Here is a 15,248-nt window from a genome sequence, read left to right on the forward strand (position 1 = left end):
GTATGAAGAGTTTTATTTTTGTTTAATTAATTTTTTTTTCTACACTAGTAGGTTTTGAAAAACTGAAATGCACTACTTATTTTTATTAGGACACTTAGATCTGCATTTCTATCAAACAGTAACAATTTCTTCTTTAAAATCCTGACAGGTTGTTACAGCATTTATGTAATTGTGATTTAGTATCCAATGAAGTCTATTAAGAACCTGCTACTAGCTACGGTGGGGTTGGGTCAGAGTGCATGGCATTGTGCAGCTGTACTCTATTTACATATTCTAAATTTAAAAAAAATATGTCTGTATGTACAAACCACATCTTTTGTTTGTGCTTTGAGAGTCCTGATTTTAATGTCTACATCTATTTTTCTAATTACTTTGTGCAGTAACCTTAGCTAATTTTGTCTTCAGCACTACATTATATACGTTGTGGAGATGTGGTGTATAATCCCTGGTACTGTCTCTAAATTGGAGAAACATGGATTTGATGGATGGACCACCTGGTGGATAAGGAGTTGGCTGGATGGTCGCACCCAAAGAGTTGCAGTCAGTGGCTCGATGTCAGCGTGGAGAGCAGTGATGAGTGGTGTTCATGAGGGGTCAGTATTAGAACCAGTGCTGTTTAACATCTTTGTTAGCAACATGGACAATGGGGTTGAGTGCACCCTCAGCAAGTTTACTCAGCAAGTGACACCAGGCTGAGTGGTGGAGTTGACACACTGAAGGGAAGGGATGTGCCATCCAGAGGGACTTTGACAGGCTGGAGAGGTGGGACCAGGCAAACCTCATGAAATTCAACAAGGCCAAGTGCAAGGTCCTGCACATGGGTCAGGGCAATCCCAAACACAAATACAGGCTGGGCACTGAATGGATTGAGAGCAGCCCCAAGGAGAAGGACTTGGGGGTGTGTTAGTGGATGAAAAACTGAGTATGAGCCAGCAATGTGCGCTCACAGTCCAGAAAGCCAATGGTATCCTGCACTGCATCAAGAGAAGTGTGGCCCGCAGGTTGAGGAGGGTATTCTCCCCCTTTACTCTGCTTTCATGAGACCCCACCTGCAGTGCTGTGTCCAGCTCTGAGGGCACCAACATAAGAAGGACACGGACCTGTTGGAGCAAGTCCAGAGAGGCCACGAAGATGATCAGGGGGCTGGAGCACCTCCCCTGTGAGGACAGGCTGAGAGAGTCGGGGTTGTTCAGCCTGGAGAAGAGAAAGCTCTGAGACTTTAGAGTGGCCTTCCAGTACTTAAAAGGGTGCTACAGGAAAGATGGGGAGGGACTCCTGAGCAGGGAGTGTAGGAATAGGACAAGGGGTAACACCTTTAAAATGAAGAGAGTGAATTTAGGTTAGATATGAGGAAGAAATTCTTTACTGTAAGGATGGTGAGACAGTGGAACAGGTCACCCAGAGAAGTGGCTGCCCCCTCCATGGCAGTGCTCAAGGTCAGGTTGGACGGGGCTTTGAGCAACCTGGTCTAGCGGAAGGTGTCCCTGCCCATGGCAGGGGAGCTGGAACTAGGTGATCTTTAAGGTCCCTTCTAACCCAAACCATTCTGTGATACTAGAAGAGGGTTTTTTTGGAAGAGTTTATCTGACTTAGTGCAAGGATGGATAAAATAATTGCTTACCAAAAACTTTTCTGGGAATCTCAGTATGATGAATCTTCAGAGATTCAATACCATTACTGGTTTTGTTCTTTAGGACAATAATAGGTAAATGTGGAAATTTGCCCTATCTTCACTGTATTCAGAAACCTTAGATTCTACAAAGTTTAGATTTTTTTTTCTACATACTGTCAGGAAATGTGAGTACATTCTCCAGTTTAACAAGTGAAAAATCCTGAGATCTGAAATTATGTGTATTTGTTAAAAGTGTTAGCTTTTTTAGGGGTTACTGCATTCCTGTTCACTAGCAAACTATGTTTAGCCTATCAAAAATGTATTCTTTAACCAAAAGAACAGATTACCCATAGTTACTATTACCATTTAGAATGATCATTTTCTTCCATTGCATAATAGATTAGGAAATCTATTTGGTAATTGTCATGCATAATATAATTTGTTGAATTTAAGGTACTGTTAAAATTATCCTGTTGAATACTGTAACCTTAATACTGTCTTTCCAAGTTTCCTTAGGAGCTTAATGCATTCAAATTTATAATAACCTGAGTACAAAGCTGTTTCTCTTTCTTTGACCTTTTCACCTGCTCCTATATGATTTACCCTTGGTGGGTATTGTTTTCTTTTAAATACTCTTATGTCTTTCCTTGAAGCAGAGCTGCTGTCCACATTTTCTCTTTGGCGTAATGTTGCTTCAGGCTACCTTTTAACTTTCTGAAATACAAAGTAATTGTAGGTTTTAATTGTATGTCTTTTTCTTCTTTTCAAGAATATACTGACTGGACACCTTATCAGTTTTTTATTTAAAGGGTTGATAAGTGTGTTTAAGTTCTATTAATTTATGTTGCAGTAGAATTCAAATTAATGCTAACCAGAAGATCTTTCAATGGATGAGTAGCATGAAAGGTATAATTAGATCTCTCTGAAAAAAATTACAGGCTATTTCATGAATGGCAGTTACACAGTTTCAGCCCTTAAATAAATTGCTTTGTTACAGATCTTTTTTAGGGTTATCTCCACTAGAACTTAAAAAAATGTACCAGTCTTAACAAAACAGTAATTCTTCACCTTGATCTGCCCCTTTGGATACTTTTGGGTTTGTGCTTGCTTATTAGATTCATATTGTCCCCCTAAATTATGCTTTTAAGCTTTTAAAAAGTTCATATTATGGTAGTATCATAATGACACAGTGGTTTTTTGAGCTAGGTAAACACTTAAGCTGATGAGGAATCTTCCTGTAGTTGTTGATTATGGTTAAGAGCATTCCAGAGTTCTTTGATTGAGGCATTACATCAGAGAATAACCTACTATCAAGGAATAGACTACGGCTGAAGAATTAGCATAGTTACATTGCTGAAAAGAAAAATTGCGTGTCAAATGTGGAATTAGTGACTTCAATTAATTGGTCTTAAAAATTACAGTTAACTTGATCGTAACCTGATTGAGCCACTTGTGGGAGTGTATCAGTCCCTTGTGATCAAATCTAGTAAATTGTAGCAAAGAGATGAGTTGCCTTTTCTAGCTCCGAGTCTCTGAAGCACACTTCTTGGTGCAGATGTTGTGTCGTGCTTGCTTTGGGGTGTTAGTGACAAAGAATAGGGCACAGTGATACAGCCCTTGGGAATGGCATTTGTTTGCTTAACTGCGTTTCTGTAGAATCTTACATTGCATTGGGCACTCAGAGCTTGTTAGTTCATCTCTCTGAAAATATGGCAGACAAGCAAAGAGTGGAGGGATTTTGTTCTACAGAACAACAAAGTGTTTGATGTCTAATAAGCTGACATTTTATAGAAGTAAAGATATGGTGTATGTGAGACAGGGCCTCTGCAAGTCTGTAGTCCAGTGTCCCACTGGAAGCATCATCTTGCCAGAACTATAGATCAAGTCAGCTGTGGATTTGTATAGCTGATTCTTGAAAACCTCCAAGGATGGAGATGCCAAAACCTCTTTGGGTACCCTTTCCAGTTCTGCACTACCCTCCTAGAGAAAAAGCCTTTTGTAAGTAGCCAGTCTGAACCTCCCAACTGCCACTCAGTTGCTTTTGACTTTATGACTTTATAGGCCACTACCAAGAAGTGCTTGGCTCCACTGTCTCTGTAATCCTTGTAAAGTAGTCGTAATCTGCTATTAAATTGCCTTTAGCTTTCTTTTAATCAAGTGAAAGAAGCCCAGCTCCTTCAGTCTCTGCAGATGCCCTAAGCACCTGACCAACTTCATAAGTGCTTAGGACTTTGCTGGATTTTGTCCAATTTCTCCACTTCAGCTGGGCACATTAGAAGCTGCACACAGTGTTCGAAGTGTAGTCTCATCAGTGATGAGCAGAGAGTGATTTCCCTTTCTGTTGGCCACATTCTTCCTGTTGTTAGCCCAGCATGTGGTTTGCTGATGTGAGCCCACTGTTGGCTCATATTCAGCCTAGCATCCAGGATGACCCCAGGTTCTTTCCAGAGAGGCTGCTGTGTTGTCAGTTGTTTTTCAGTCAGATACGTGGAACCCTTATGCCCCAAGTGAAGAATTTTTCACTTCTCCTCGTTGAACCTTCTGAAGTTTCTCAAGGTCCATGTAGATTCTCAAAGATGGCTTTTTTGTTGTTGTTTATTTACAGCCATTTCTTGTCTTCACTTAGTTTGTAACTGAGAGGTGAAGCACTGAGTTTGTATTGTTAGTTACATCACTGTGGGTGTTTTTAGATTGGCAGTGTCTTGCAGTCCACAGCTCACACTGAGTATACACTAAGCTTGGATATCACCAAAATGAATTTTCTGTATGTTTTTTCATGAATCAGTGTAAGTTTTTGGCTACCTTCAGCTGACAAGATTGTTTGAAATATACCAGAGAGCCTTAGACATTTCTGCTTCAAAGACTCGTTGCTTCTTTTCTTAGTGAGAGAGATGGCATTTTTATCTAATACCTCAAATAGCAACACTGGGAATTGCATTTAGTGTGCAGTGGACTTGAAAGAAATCAATATTCTTTTTAGCTTGTATAAAAAAAAATAAAAAATCATAGGTTCTTAGCAAAGCCATAGCATATAGTATATTGAAACTGTCATTATTCCTTTTTCTATGGAGACTATCCGTTAAAGTTCAGGTACTAGCAACATCATTTCTGAATGCTGGAATGTAAATATGGGCTCCCTACCAGTGATGACTAACATGATTTAGCCATAGGTACAAATTGTCAGGCTTATTTTTCTTCACCATATGTCTTCAACATATTAGTTGGGGAGATCCAGGTGAGACTACAATCCACTGTGGTACTTTCCTCTCACATGTGCGGGGAACACTAAAGGTTATGTTCAAGCATGACCTGAATGTTGTCCCTGACCTGAATGTTGTCCCTGGGTGAAGAATAGAGATAAGTAATCCACAGCTGCAGCCATGGATGCATGGATTCATTCATCTAAAGGTCCACACAGTGAACTTCTCGCCATTTCTTTTTTCAGTCATGGAGACTTGAAAGGTAGGTTTTCTTCATTTCTCAAAGGGAAAGTGAACTGTAGAGACCCCAGTGATTTACATAGGACTCAGGAAAATTTCTGGTGGATCGGAGAACTAAGTCCAGGAGCTTATATACAGTCCTTATGTAAACAATAGATTGTAGTCAATATTTAAAAAAGGAGAAAGAGGGGGTGTTCTAGCTTGAATATGGTGGCAGGATGTGAGTTTGTCTTAAAAATAGCATGTGATGTCTGTCATGGAAGAGCTTTATGTTTGAATTGGACTAATCTCTGGAACATATGTATTTCTCGTGGCAAAATGGTTTTCTTTTATTCCATGAACTCCTATCCCAGACAGTGAAAGTGATCCTATCTTTTAGAAATATTCTGCATGTTTAAAGTGCCTCTTGAAGTGCTTGGGATGCACAGGCTAGCACAGACTGTAGGGGAGATTGAAGAACAATAGTTAACTTGTGGGGAGGAAATCAGGAGTATATAAGCAAAGGAAAGGCTCTTTGCAACATTTAATGCACAAGGTGCTTGTTTTTGAATGCTGAAGGGTTGTTTTTGAAATGTAGGTCACCCTCAGAGTGTGAAATGCTTGGCATTGTATGTTTTTTAGATTACTAAAGCAAACAAAAACCTGCACCGTGACTGTTTCAGCTCTTGCTTTCAGTTGTAGCTTCCCCCCCGCCCCCCCTTTTTAGCTTTTACCAGTACACATTTGAGGAAGGGTAAACACGTTACCCTCAGTTGTGTTTCCACTAATGCCAATCCTCACAAGGATTATTAGAAACTATCCTCAAAGGTTTCAAAGCATTTCAGTTCTTTTCTCTGTCTGGAGAGAAAAGTATCAGTGATATCTACGCATTGTTACTGTAATACCTAGATTATCATGGTCTTTTAGAGTAGCTTTTTGGTGACTCTGGGAGGTGTTTAGGCAGTGTGTAAAACCTAAGTCATCAGGGTTCTATTGATGATTTTGGTTCTTTCTGATACTCGTAGTTTGTCACATAAAAGGAGCAGACTTGCTAAAAATCCCTTAGTGCTTAGAATAATCACTGTCTTAGTGAACAGAACATCTGTCCGTAGTGCTCAGGACAGAATTAATCATTGTCCTATTTCTTTGAGCCAAGTTGCTGAATCTTATTTTATATTTAAATACTGCTTTTATTAAATATGGTATTATAGATGTGACCAATTGTTATTATTTCTCTTGGAGATACCTCATCCAAATATCTTTTTGTCTGTTTATAATCATAACTCATGGACAGCCATAATCACAGTCCAAGGTAGTAGATACTCAGAGAGACAAACTGCCTTGTTTTTTTGAAGTGGTTAGTATGTTGGAAACTGGGAACTTTGTGAAGCGAAAAGCAGTATATGGTGGCAAATAAAGACATAAAAATTAAAACAATGCCCCATCTGGCATCTTTGTTCAGGAAATGAGTGTTGTGTAAGTCTGTTTTGCCCAAATAAGAAGTGAACAATTGTATTTACCCTTAGATTTACTCTTTAGCATACACCTAGTTGAAAGATTGAGCTTAAGTAATTGATACAATAAAAGGTGAGTTTGGTTTGTTTTGGTTTGTGTTTTTTCCCCCTAATAGGATTCCTCTGCCATATTTTTATAGTCATCATTTTCTTGGCTTTCTTTCCATGCTTTTCAGCAGTTCTGAATTATATATAAACCTCATATATACAGGCTTTGTCTTGTCTCTCAATTCACTTGCAAGATTAACATTGCTGTTGACCAAAGTTAAGCAAATGCAATGAAGGCTGATATGTTTCCAATTAATTATTGGAAATTGTTCCTGCCTGTCAACATCAGTATTCAGTGCACACTCCTACCAGAATAAAGTGGGCTTCCAATCCTGTGTCTAAACTTGACATTTCCTCCAACAAAAAACCATCATGATACTCCTGAAAGATACACTGACATTACTTTGGGAAGCAAACACACTTGTTTTAATAAGGCTTTAGAGAACTGTTTTTGAAACTGTAAAACATTGCATTCATTGTCACACTCAAAGGAATTATTTATGAATGTATTTCAGATACAGGGGTTTTTTGGTCTCTTTCTAATGCACTGCACTTTGGTATATACAAATCATTTGTATGTGTCACACTAAGAACTGGTGGCTGAAAACCATTGTCCTAGCTGGAAACCATGAGGATAGTGGAAAGTTTTCCTTTTTTCCTTTAAAAGTTGTCTTTGTTAAGATAGATTCTTCTGGTAACCCTGTTTAGATTAATGTGGAGGTAAAATAAAATGCCTCTGTGGAATGGTTGAGACAGGATAAGCAAAAGAACTGCTTCTATGTTAGGTAATTCATATGGTAATGGTTTCTGTAAAGGAAATGTGTAAAGAGCAGACTGAGAAACTTGCCATTTTGAAACGGATGTAGAAGCAAGAGAGCTACTCAATGGCAAGTACTTGTTCACGTCAGGGCTGAGAGATTAATTTAAAAATTACCTTCTCATTTATTTTATTTAGGCTGTCTAGTTAAGTTGATTGCCAGTCACCATATCCCAGCTTGCTATATAGGTAGCTGGCAAGAGCATCATCAACTCATGAACCAAAGAATCCAGCTTGCTGGCCGGGCAGAGTAATGGAGCTCCACAGAAGATGTGAAAGTAACCCACATACTTCAGTAGAAAATGGGGGTTCTTCACTACACCCCAAAATGTACTTGCTCGAAGCAGGCATTGTCAAATTCATTTCTTTTTCCTTCACTTGTAATATGAAAGGTGCTGACTGACAGCCCTGGAAATTAAGTCCTCTATTTCTCCACAGGACAGGTATAGCAAGGGCGGCAGCAATGCAAGCTTCCCCACATTGTCCTGCCAATGTTCCTCAACCCAGTTCTGAAGAGGTCACTTCTGGAGGTGAGTGGGTGGAAGAGTCTCTGTCCATGCAGTTATTACTGCCAGGCAGTGGTCCTTGCAGGACAGGCTGTTGGATGGAGACTGACCTCTTGTCTTGAATGAACCACCAGTCTAACAGATAATCACTTTATGTATCATAAAGCGGCGTGGGCTGGATTCGTTGAGGTTGCGTTATTCTGCTTGACTGCTGTACGTTTTGATATTTCTTTGTGGTTGGATGGCACCTTTGCATTTTTTTTTCTTTTTGCACTGTTTTGTCTTCAGAGACTTTGTCAATGCTTCATGTACACGTCTACAAAGTAGCATGCAAATAACTGAATGCAGTCTGCCTGTAAATGTGATGCAGAAAAGCAGTTACTGATGGCAGCCATGTGTGCAAAAGGAACTTCAGAGCACTAGACCAGAAGGCATGCTTTGAAACGCACCAAAAATTGATAAGAAAGTGAATGTTGGTTTCCAATATCTAAATGAACTATTAGGTTTCTGTTGTAAAGCCGTATCTTAAGATTTTCTCTTTTCGTAATTACTGTGTAATTTAGATATTAACACCAATTAAGCTGGTAAACTAATGTTCTTTTTTAGATTATAATTAATGAAATCTACACTATATGAAAGTAATGGGTATGTATTGCATTTACAATAGATGGTTGTCTTCTAATCCAGAAGATATGTGATTAATTATATGAGAGAAATTAATATGACTGATGCAAGTTTTCAGAATGAAAATGAGTGCTCACAATTTTGGCAAATCAATTCTTGTATACTTTCCTGGTTTTATTTAAGTACTACATACTTCAAATACAGTGAGGAGTATTCTGTTTTCAGTCAAATTTACATCTCTTGAATATAGAAATACAATTGAGAAAATGGAAACAAAGACTTAGCAAGGCTGTTAGGTCATGGTGAATTACTTTTGTAGCTTCAGATGCTGTGTGAAGGATTTGCAACAACTTGATTATCATTTGTAGTTGAGGCCCGTAAGTTTGTTTAACTCTGCTTCTATGGCTGTTTGTAAACAGGTATGATAAGAAGAGAACATAGTATAATTAAGTAATTGTATATATTTAGTATTATTCCTGGCTGTTTCCACAAGATGAAGAATATGAAGACTTAATTTTCCTAACCAGAATAGACTTCCTGAAGGGATTTCTTGGGCTTTTTACTTTAAAGGATATGAATCGTAATAGTAGTCATTCCATATACAGCTAAAACACTTCATGACTTCTTTTTTTGTCAGGGTGGCAAGGGATACAGGATTTGGTTCATAATTAAAAAGATTGATAGAGTCCTGTTGGGAAGTAATTTGGGACCAATCCATAAATTTGTTTTAAGTGAAGAACAGTTTGAGGATCCTTGTCATGACAATACATGGCATTAGGTAGTATAATATTAGACATATTTGCTAATAATTCACCTTACTTAATGTTTGTGTGGTGCCAATAAATCATGTGGATTTGATTTTTCCATCATTTGAATTCAGTGTGGGTTGCTAACCTCTTACTGTTGCTGACAAAGCCGTAGAGAGGTCCAGAGCTGGTCTCCCACACACCTGTGTGAACTGACACCAGAATTTCAGCTCAAACCTACCTCTATGCCATGTAAAGCTTTGAAGATAATTATATACCTTATCACGAGTAAACCTTTTTTATAATAAACTTTATTTTAAATTCAAGTACAAAAATACGCTTAAATCCTTGTCAGTACAAACACAAAAGAATAATCAGAGACCATTTCCTTCATACTGTATTTTATTCATACCACATTTATCTTTCTGTCTCTGCGTATGCTTTCTTTGAATTGTAATTAATACAAAATCTGATTTTTCTGCATATTTACATTGAATAATGGTGATCTGAAGGAGCATACTTGTAAAACACTGTACTACCCAGAGCAGGATAATCCTCATAACCTTGATCCTGGAGTCCTAACTTGTACAAGTAAATCTGTTTATTCCACTATGACTGGTCGCATGAGAAAAAGCTTCAGCATTATGTTTGTAGTTATAGATCCCTATCTTAAAAGCTTTGGTTTTATCACCCTTTCTTTACCTCCAGTTATATCCTAGTGATTGTATAGCCTTCCTGGTTGTGTCCAGGGACTGGAAGTAGGGGAAAGTTAAATCAGTCCTCAGAAAGGGTATCTAAATATCTTTCCTGAATTACAGTGAGTTGGTTTGAGGCTTCAGGCTCAATTCACAGACTAATTTTTCTCACTGACGACTAGATAACAGCTGTGTTTAAGGGACATGTCTAGAATTTTGGGTCAAGTGTCAGAGGCTGAGGTTGCAAACAAGAAATAAACAATGTTCTATGTTCATACTGAATAATGTGTGGACCATTCATGGTCACAGTTGAGTACCCCCCATGCTAAAATGTTATTTGTTTCTTTTTTGTCTTTATCTCCGTGAGAATAATCTAGATCTGTATTTATGTGTATTTATTCCCAGTCTTCTGGAGGTGTCTCCTGAAAACCATTTCCTTAGCAGGTTGGAGCTAGGGTGGAGTACGTCAGACTGCGGGTGATGATCTGGAAGGAACGCTGTAATGTTAGCTTGTTCAAAAGGAAGTGTTTGTTTGATGCACTTAGAAATGTTTCATGTGGTAGCACTGGACTTCTAAAACTAAATGACAGAGATGCAGCAGAAGGAAGATCCTTCTAATCAAAACTTTGTCACTGATGTCTCTAAGTAAAAGGGAAGCTGAAGTACCAAAGCCATTGGAAATGAAAATTCACTGCTTGGATACCAGGCTGTGCAACTGATTTCGTAGATTTACCATGTAGTTATCATAGGCTCTGAACGTGTTACCGTTTGGTATTATTGTGATCTTAGGAAAGAATTTGTCACCTGTCTTCAGGTTTCATGAAGGACTAAGTTTTACCCTCCTTTCAGCCTCATGGCAGTTTTTGTCTAGCCAATTTAATTAGTGACCAGGGTGGTGTTATTGATCAACAGCTGTATAACAGTGAATATGAAAAATGTTTGTTTATATATTTCTTTAGTTCCTAGTAATCTGCAGCATTACTATGGCATCTGTAAAGGTTCCAGTGTTAGCACACATGGAACTCATTGCCGGATCATTGCCAATGCTGTGAACTCTTACAGGGCAGGAAATGCATTTTTGTGTTTGCACACAGAAACCCAACCCTGCCTGAGACTTTGGGTACTTCTGTAATGCACATAATAAGGAAATACATATTTATATATGTATTTATATATGTAGTGGTCTCTGTGCAAGAAACAACTGAAGAAATAGTCCACCAAATCCCACAATAACAAATTTGACCCATTTAAATATTTTCATTTGAGAATCTAGGAAATTTAGGTGCATTCAAATTGCTTCTGAGAGTGTCACCTTTAATCTTGTAGCAGAGTATTTGAACTCAGACGTTGAAAATATTTCAACAGTAAATTACTGAAAGCACAGGATGAAGTAATGCAGACAAAAATGAAAGGGCGATACAGAATGTAAATCTTCTTTGAGGCCTTATGAGAATGCCATCTCATTATCATAATTACAAATACAGTGAGGTACCTGTCATCCTCTGCTGCCTATAAAGACCTAACTCACAAACAAGTTACATTTTCCTAAAAGACAAATTCTCAGGTCAGCCATGAAACCCCATACAAAGTGGTTTTGGTTTTTGTCATTCTGTTTCTAGGAAGACTAGGGAGAGCTAACAGCTCAAGAGTGTTGAGGTTGTTGGAATCTAAATTTTCAGTAAAGTTTTTTCTACTTTAGTATGTAGCAAATTAAAAGTGAACAGAACAAATACTGAGACCTGTTGGGATTCTAGAGGGCTTTCTGCGAGAGAATAGCCATGTGAGCAATCCTGCGTGAGAACAAGAGTGATAAGAGCCTCAGCCGAGCAAGAACGTGGTAAGGATGTGACTCTGAATGAGGGGGGAGAAACTTGACGAGACAAACAACTCCCAGAAGGGGTTGGGATGGAAGAGGAAGTTACCCAAGGCAGGTGCCTGGCAAGGCTGATGTGGCACTTTTTATCCAGTCATAAGATGGTTTAAAGCGCGGGCTAAGTTAACTGTCCAATCTTGAGGACTTGTACTGCATGTTACTCACGTGTGCGGGAGAACATTATAAAAGGGCTTCCTTAGTTGTAATAAAGGGGCATTGCTTGATCACATTGGTCATGTGTGTGTTCAGCTCTCCCGCAGAGACCCTAGAATTGTGAGATTTTGTGGGGCAAAGAGAATGTTTGTTTGCTCTTGAATACTGTTTTCATTTTTTTTCTTAGGGTCCACTCTACATTTGGAGTTGATAGAGAATTTCTCCTGCACTCTAATGGCTGTTGCGCCAAGAAGCTGTGGATTTTTGTACTTTCTTTCACTTGGTCAAATACTTTAGACCCTTCTAGGTAGTTGAAGCAAATTAGGAAATGAGGGTTGTTTTTTTTTTTAAAGTATGAAGAGTGTGCTTCAGGAAAAAAGAAAACTGATTTTTTTTTTTTTTTTTTAAATGTCATGGATCTTAATAAGCACTTTAACAAAAAATTAAGGGATTGATTAAAATTTATCTGTAATGAAAAAAACAGTGTCAAGGGAATTGATCTGAACTTCCAGGAAAAAAAATATTTGAGATGTTAGCTGGAATCTTCGGGCAAAGATGCCTGGAATTTAGATGGTTTTCTGTAACATTGTCTACCAGATTTTATGTGTGGATATGTGTGTGGAGTGCTGAATGACATAGTGACATTTATATTGCTCTGTGGTTTGTCAAAAGGAAAAAAGCTTATTTTGCTAATTAAGTAGGAGAGAATAATATTTACAATGTATTCTGGCAGTTTGTGACCAGGTTGCGGTGATAACAACATCCTGTTTGTTCTCTAGGATGGGAGTAGTAGAGGGAAATTTATAATGAAAATATTTACTCTGGATAACAGTTGTTTTCTTTGAGAACTCCAAAATATTTTTATTAGTAGTGTTTACACCACTATTGTAATTTTGTGAGAAAGGAGTCTCAGTGCTAGCTCGCACTACGCTTTTGTAGGAGTACTGGGGTTTATGTCAAGGGGAGCATGATGAGACAGTATTCTTCAACCTCCAGAACTACGAAAAAACATACAAAAGAATCCATGGAAGTGGAAAGTTTAATTGTGAAGAGGTTTTTGGTTGTGGTGGGTTTTTTTTGTTTGTTTTTTGTTTTTTTTTTTTTTTTTGAGTTGGGTCTTTTTTATTTGCTTGTTTTAAATTGAGGAATGGCTGCCCAGTTCTGAATGGTTGGGAATAGTTTGAAGGTCTGTGTACTGGGTCTGGCTAAGCTGGAATTGGTTTTCCCCTACAGCAGCCCTCATGGTGCTGTGGTTTATGTTGGGAGCTGGCAGGGTGTTGATAGCACCCTGGTGTTGTGGCTACTGCTGAGTACTGCTTACATAACACCAATGTTCTTTCCAATATTTTTTTCCCCCCGTGGGGTGGGCAAAATCTTGGGAGGGGACACAACCAAGACAGCTGACCTGAGCTGACCAAAGGGATATTCCATACCATATGATGTCTGCTCAGTATAAAGCTGGGAGAAAGGAGGAAGGGTGTGGGGGTCACCCTTGATCCTCTGAGGCAACCACTACGCGTATTGGAGCCCTTCTTCCTGAGAAGGCCCGACATCGCCTGTCCATGGGAATTAGAGAATAAATCTGTTTTCTTTTATTTTTGCTTCCACGTGCAGACCTTTTTTTCGCTTTGCTTATATTTAAAACTGCTTTTGTTTTACCCACAAGGGTTGGTCTATCTTACTCTCTTTCCCCTCTTTGCCCTGTTGAGAAAACAAGGGAAAAGCAGGGGGAAGTGATAGAGCGACTTGGTGGATACCTGGCATTTAGCCAAAGTCAAACCACCACAGTCTGTTTGCAAGAAATTAATTCAGGGTCATCTCCTGCCCCAGTTCTGCCCGGTGTCTGGTGGCTTGTGCTGTCCTTGATGGGCAGAGGACACTGGAAGACCTTTGGAGGCCCTATGGGGAGGCAGCTGCTAGATCAATGATGCTGTTGCTGCTCCCTCCCGTCACTTCTTCCCTGCCTTCCCTCCCCAGAAAATATCCTTTCAGCTAAATGCTTGTGCAGAAGAAAAGTGATGTTACAGCCTGTGTATTTTGCCTGTCCTACTTATACAGCTGACAGTGCAGTGACTGTGCCAAGCGCACTGTGTATTTACCTCTACCCTTGAACCTCCTTAGTAAATGTGTATGGATTTCTTGTTTGGAGTAATCTCAATTGCTGTGGGCGGTGCAAGTGTGTTTTTTCTTGTAGCTTGTAGAGGACTCTGACACAAGTTCAAAACACATCTCATGCTGTCTTTGAGCTGAACGCTTGTGATGAAGACAAGGTAAAAGAAGCTGGAAGACAAATTGAGTTGTGCCTTGCCAGCAAGTAATAAAATTTTTCAGTCCATGGTGCTGCTGGTTTCACACTGATAGAAATCATTATTTTCTACTATTTCCCTCATGATGGTATTTTTCTTCCTTAATATTCGTACTATTTTGCTTGTGTTAACTGTTAGCTTGATTATATAGGATCTGTGTGCTGAAACTCTGCTTATAGGTGAGGCTGTGTTGTAGACATCGGTTCTACGCATTGACTTCTTTCCATAGGAACAGGACATGAATGAACGAAATGTTACTGTTTTGATATTGGATACAGAAAAAATCTTTGTTTACAGGATCAGTTTTGAAGTACCAGTGTGCAAAAGAAACAGATGAACTGCTGTTTCAGGCAGCTAGCTGTAGAACTGCATGGAAATGGAGTGCATGGGAATGGGAGTGAAGGAGTGATTGGTATCCACAAAACTCAAGGCACTGTAAAACTAAACCAAATCCTCTCCCATCCTGGAAAGATTTATAAACAGTGCCAGTGAGCAGATCTATTTCTCACCTGACTGGGGCTTTCAGTTTAGGTTAGATATTTTTTTTGTAGAATAGGATATCTTGTTTTGCATCACCTACACAGAGTTATGCTGTGCTTCACCTGGACAGCAAACTAGTCTTTTTCTTTCTGTCCATGAACCAAATAAACCTAAAATCTAAACTGAACATTTGGTGATAGGGGGGAAAAAACACTCTGTTGCTCACCTATTTACAAGATCCAGTGTTGTGCTTGAAGGCAGAGAGCACTGTGGTATAAAACTGAACATTTCACTGAAGTCAGTATTACTAATTTCAGCTAAGTGAAGATTTCCATGGGTAATGTCTAAGTATAATCTAAATGTTAGATGTTACTTAAAAATATGTGATGAATAGTGGGAAGGGGAAGGAATGTGAGGTCGTAATAGTAAAGCTGTAGGGTGTTCTCATTTAGGAT

The 15,248-nt window shown here is 38.9% G+C and overlaps 1 protein-coding gene across 6 annotated transcripts in view; it reads left to right on the forward strand.

The window, feature by feature from the left end:
• Nucleotides 1-15,248, forward strand: part of PPP2R2C (protein phosphatase 2 regulatory subunit Bgamma) — a 142,247-nt gene that overhangs the window by 15,182 nt on the left and 111,817 nt on the right. Inside the window, exon 2 of one of the 6 annotated variants that reach the window (XM_026846796.1) lies at nt 7,849-7,940. The exons of 4 other annotated variants lie outside the window; for them this stretch is intronic. In XM_026846796.1, coding sequence (XP_026702597.1) covers nt 7,874-7,940 — 67 coding nt within the window. In that variant the 5' untranslated portion in view covers nt 7,849-7,873. Of the gene's footprint in view, nt 1-7,848; nt 7,941-15,248 lie in introns of those variants that run through there. One more of the 6 variants, XM_026846799.1, reaches the window with a different exon arrangement.

The sequence above is a fragment of the Athene cunicularia genome (assembly GCF_003259725.1).
Source record: "Athene cunicularia isolate RWA chromosome 4 unlocalized genomic scaffold, athCun1 chr4_part1, whole genome shotgun sequence".
Classification (NCBI taxonomy): Eukaryota; Metazoa; Chordata; class Aves; order Strigiformes; family Strigidae; genus Athene; species Athene cunicularia.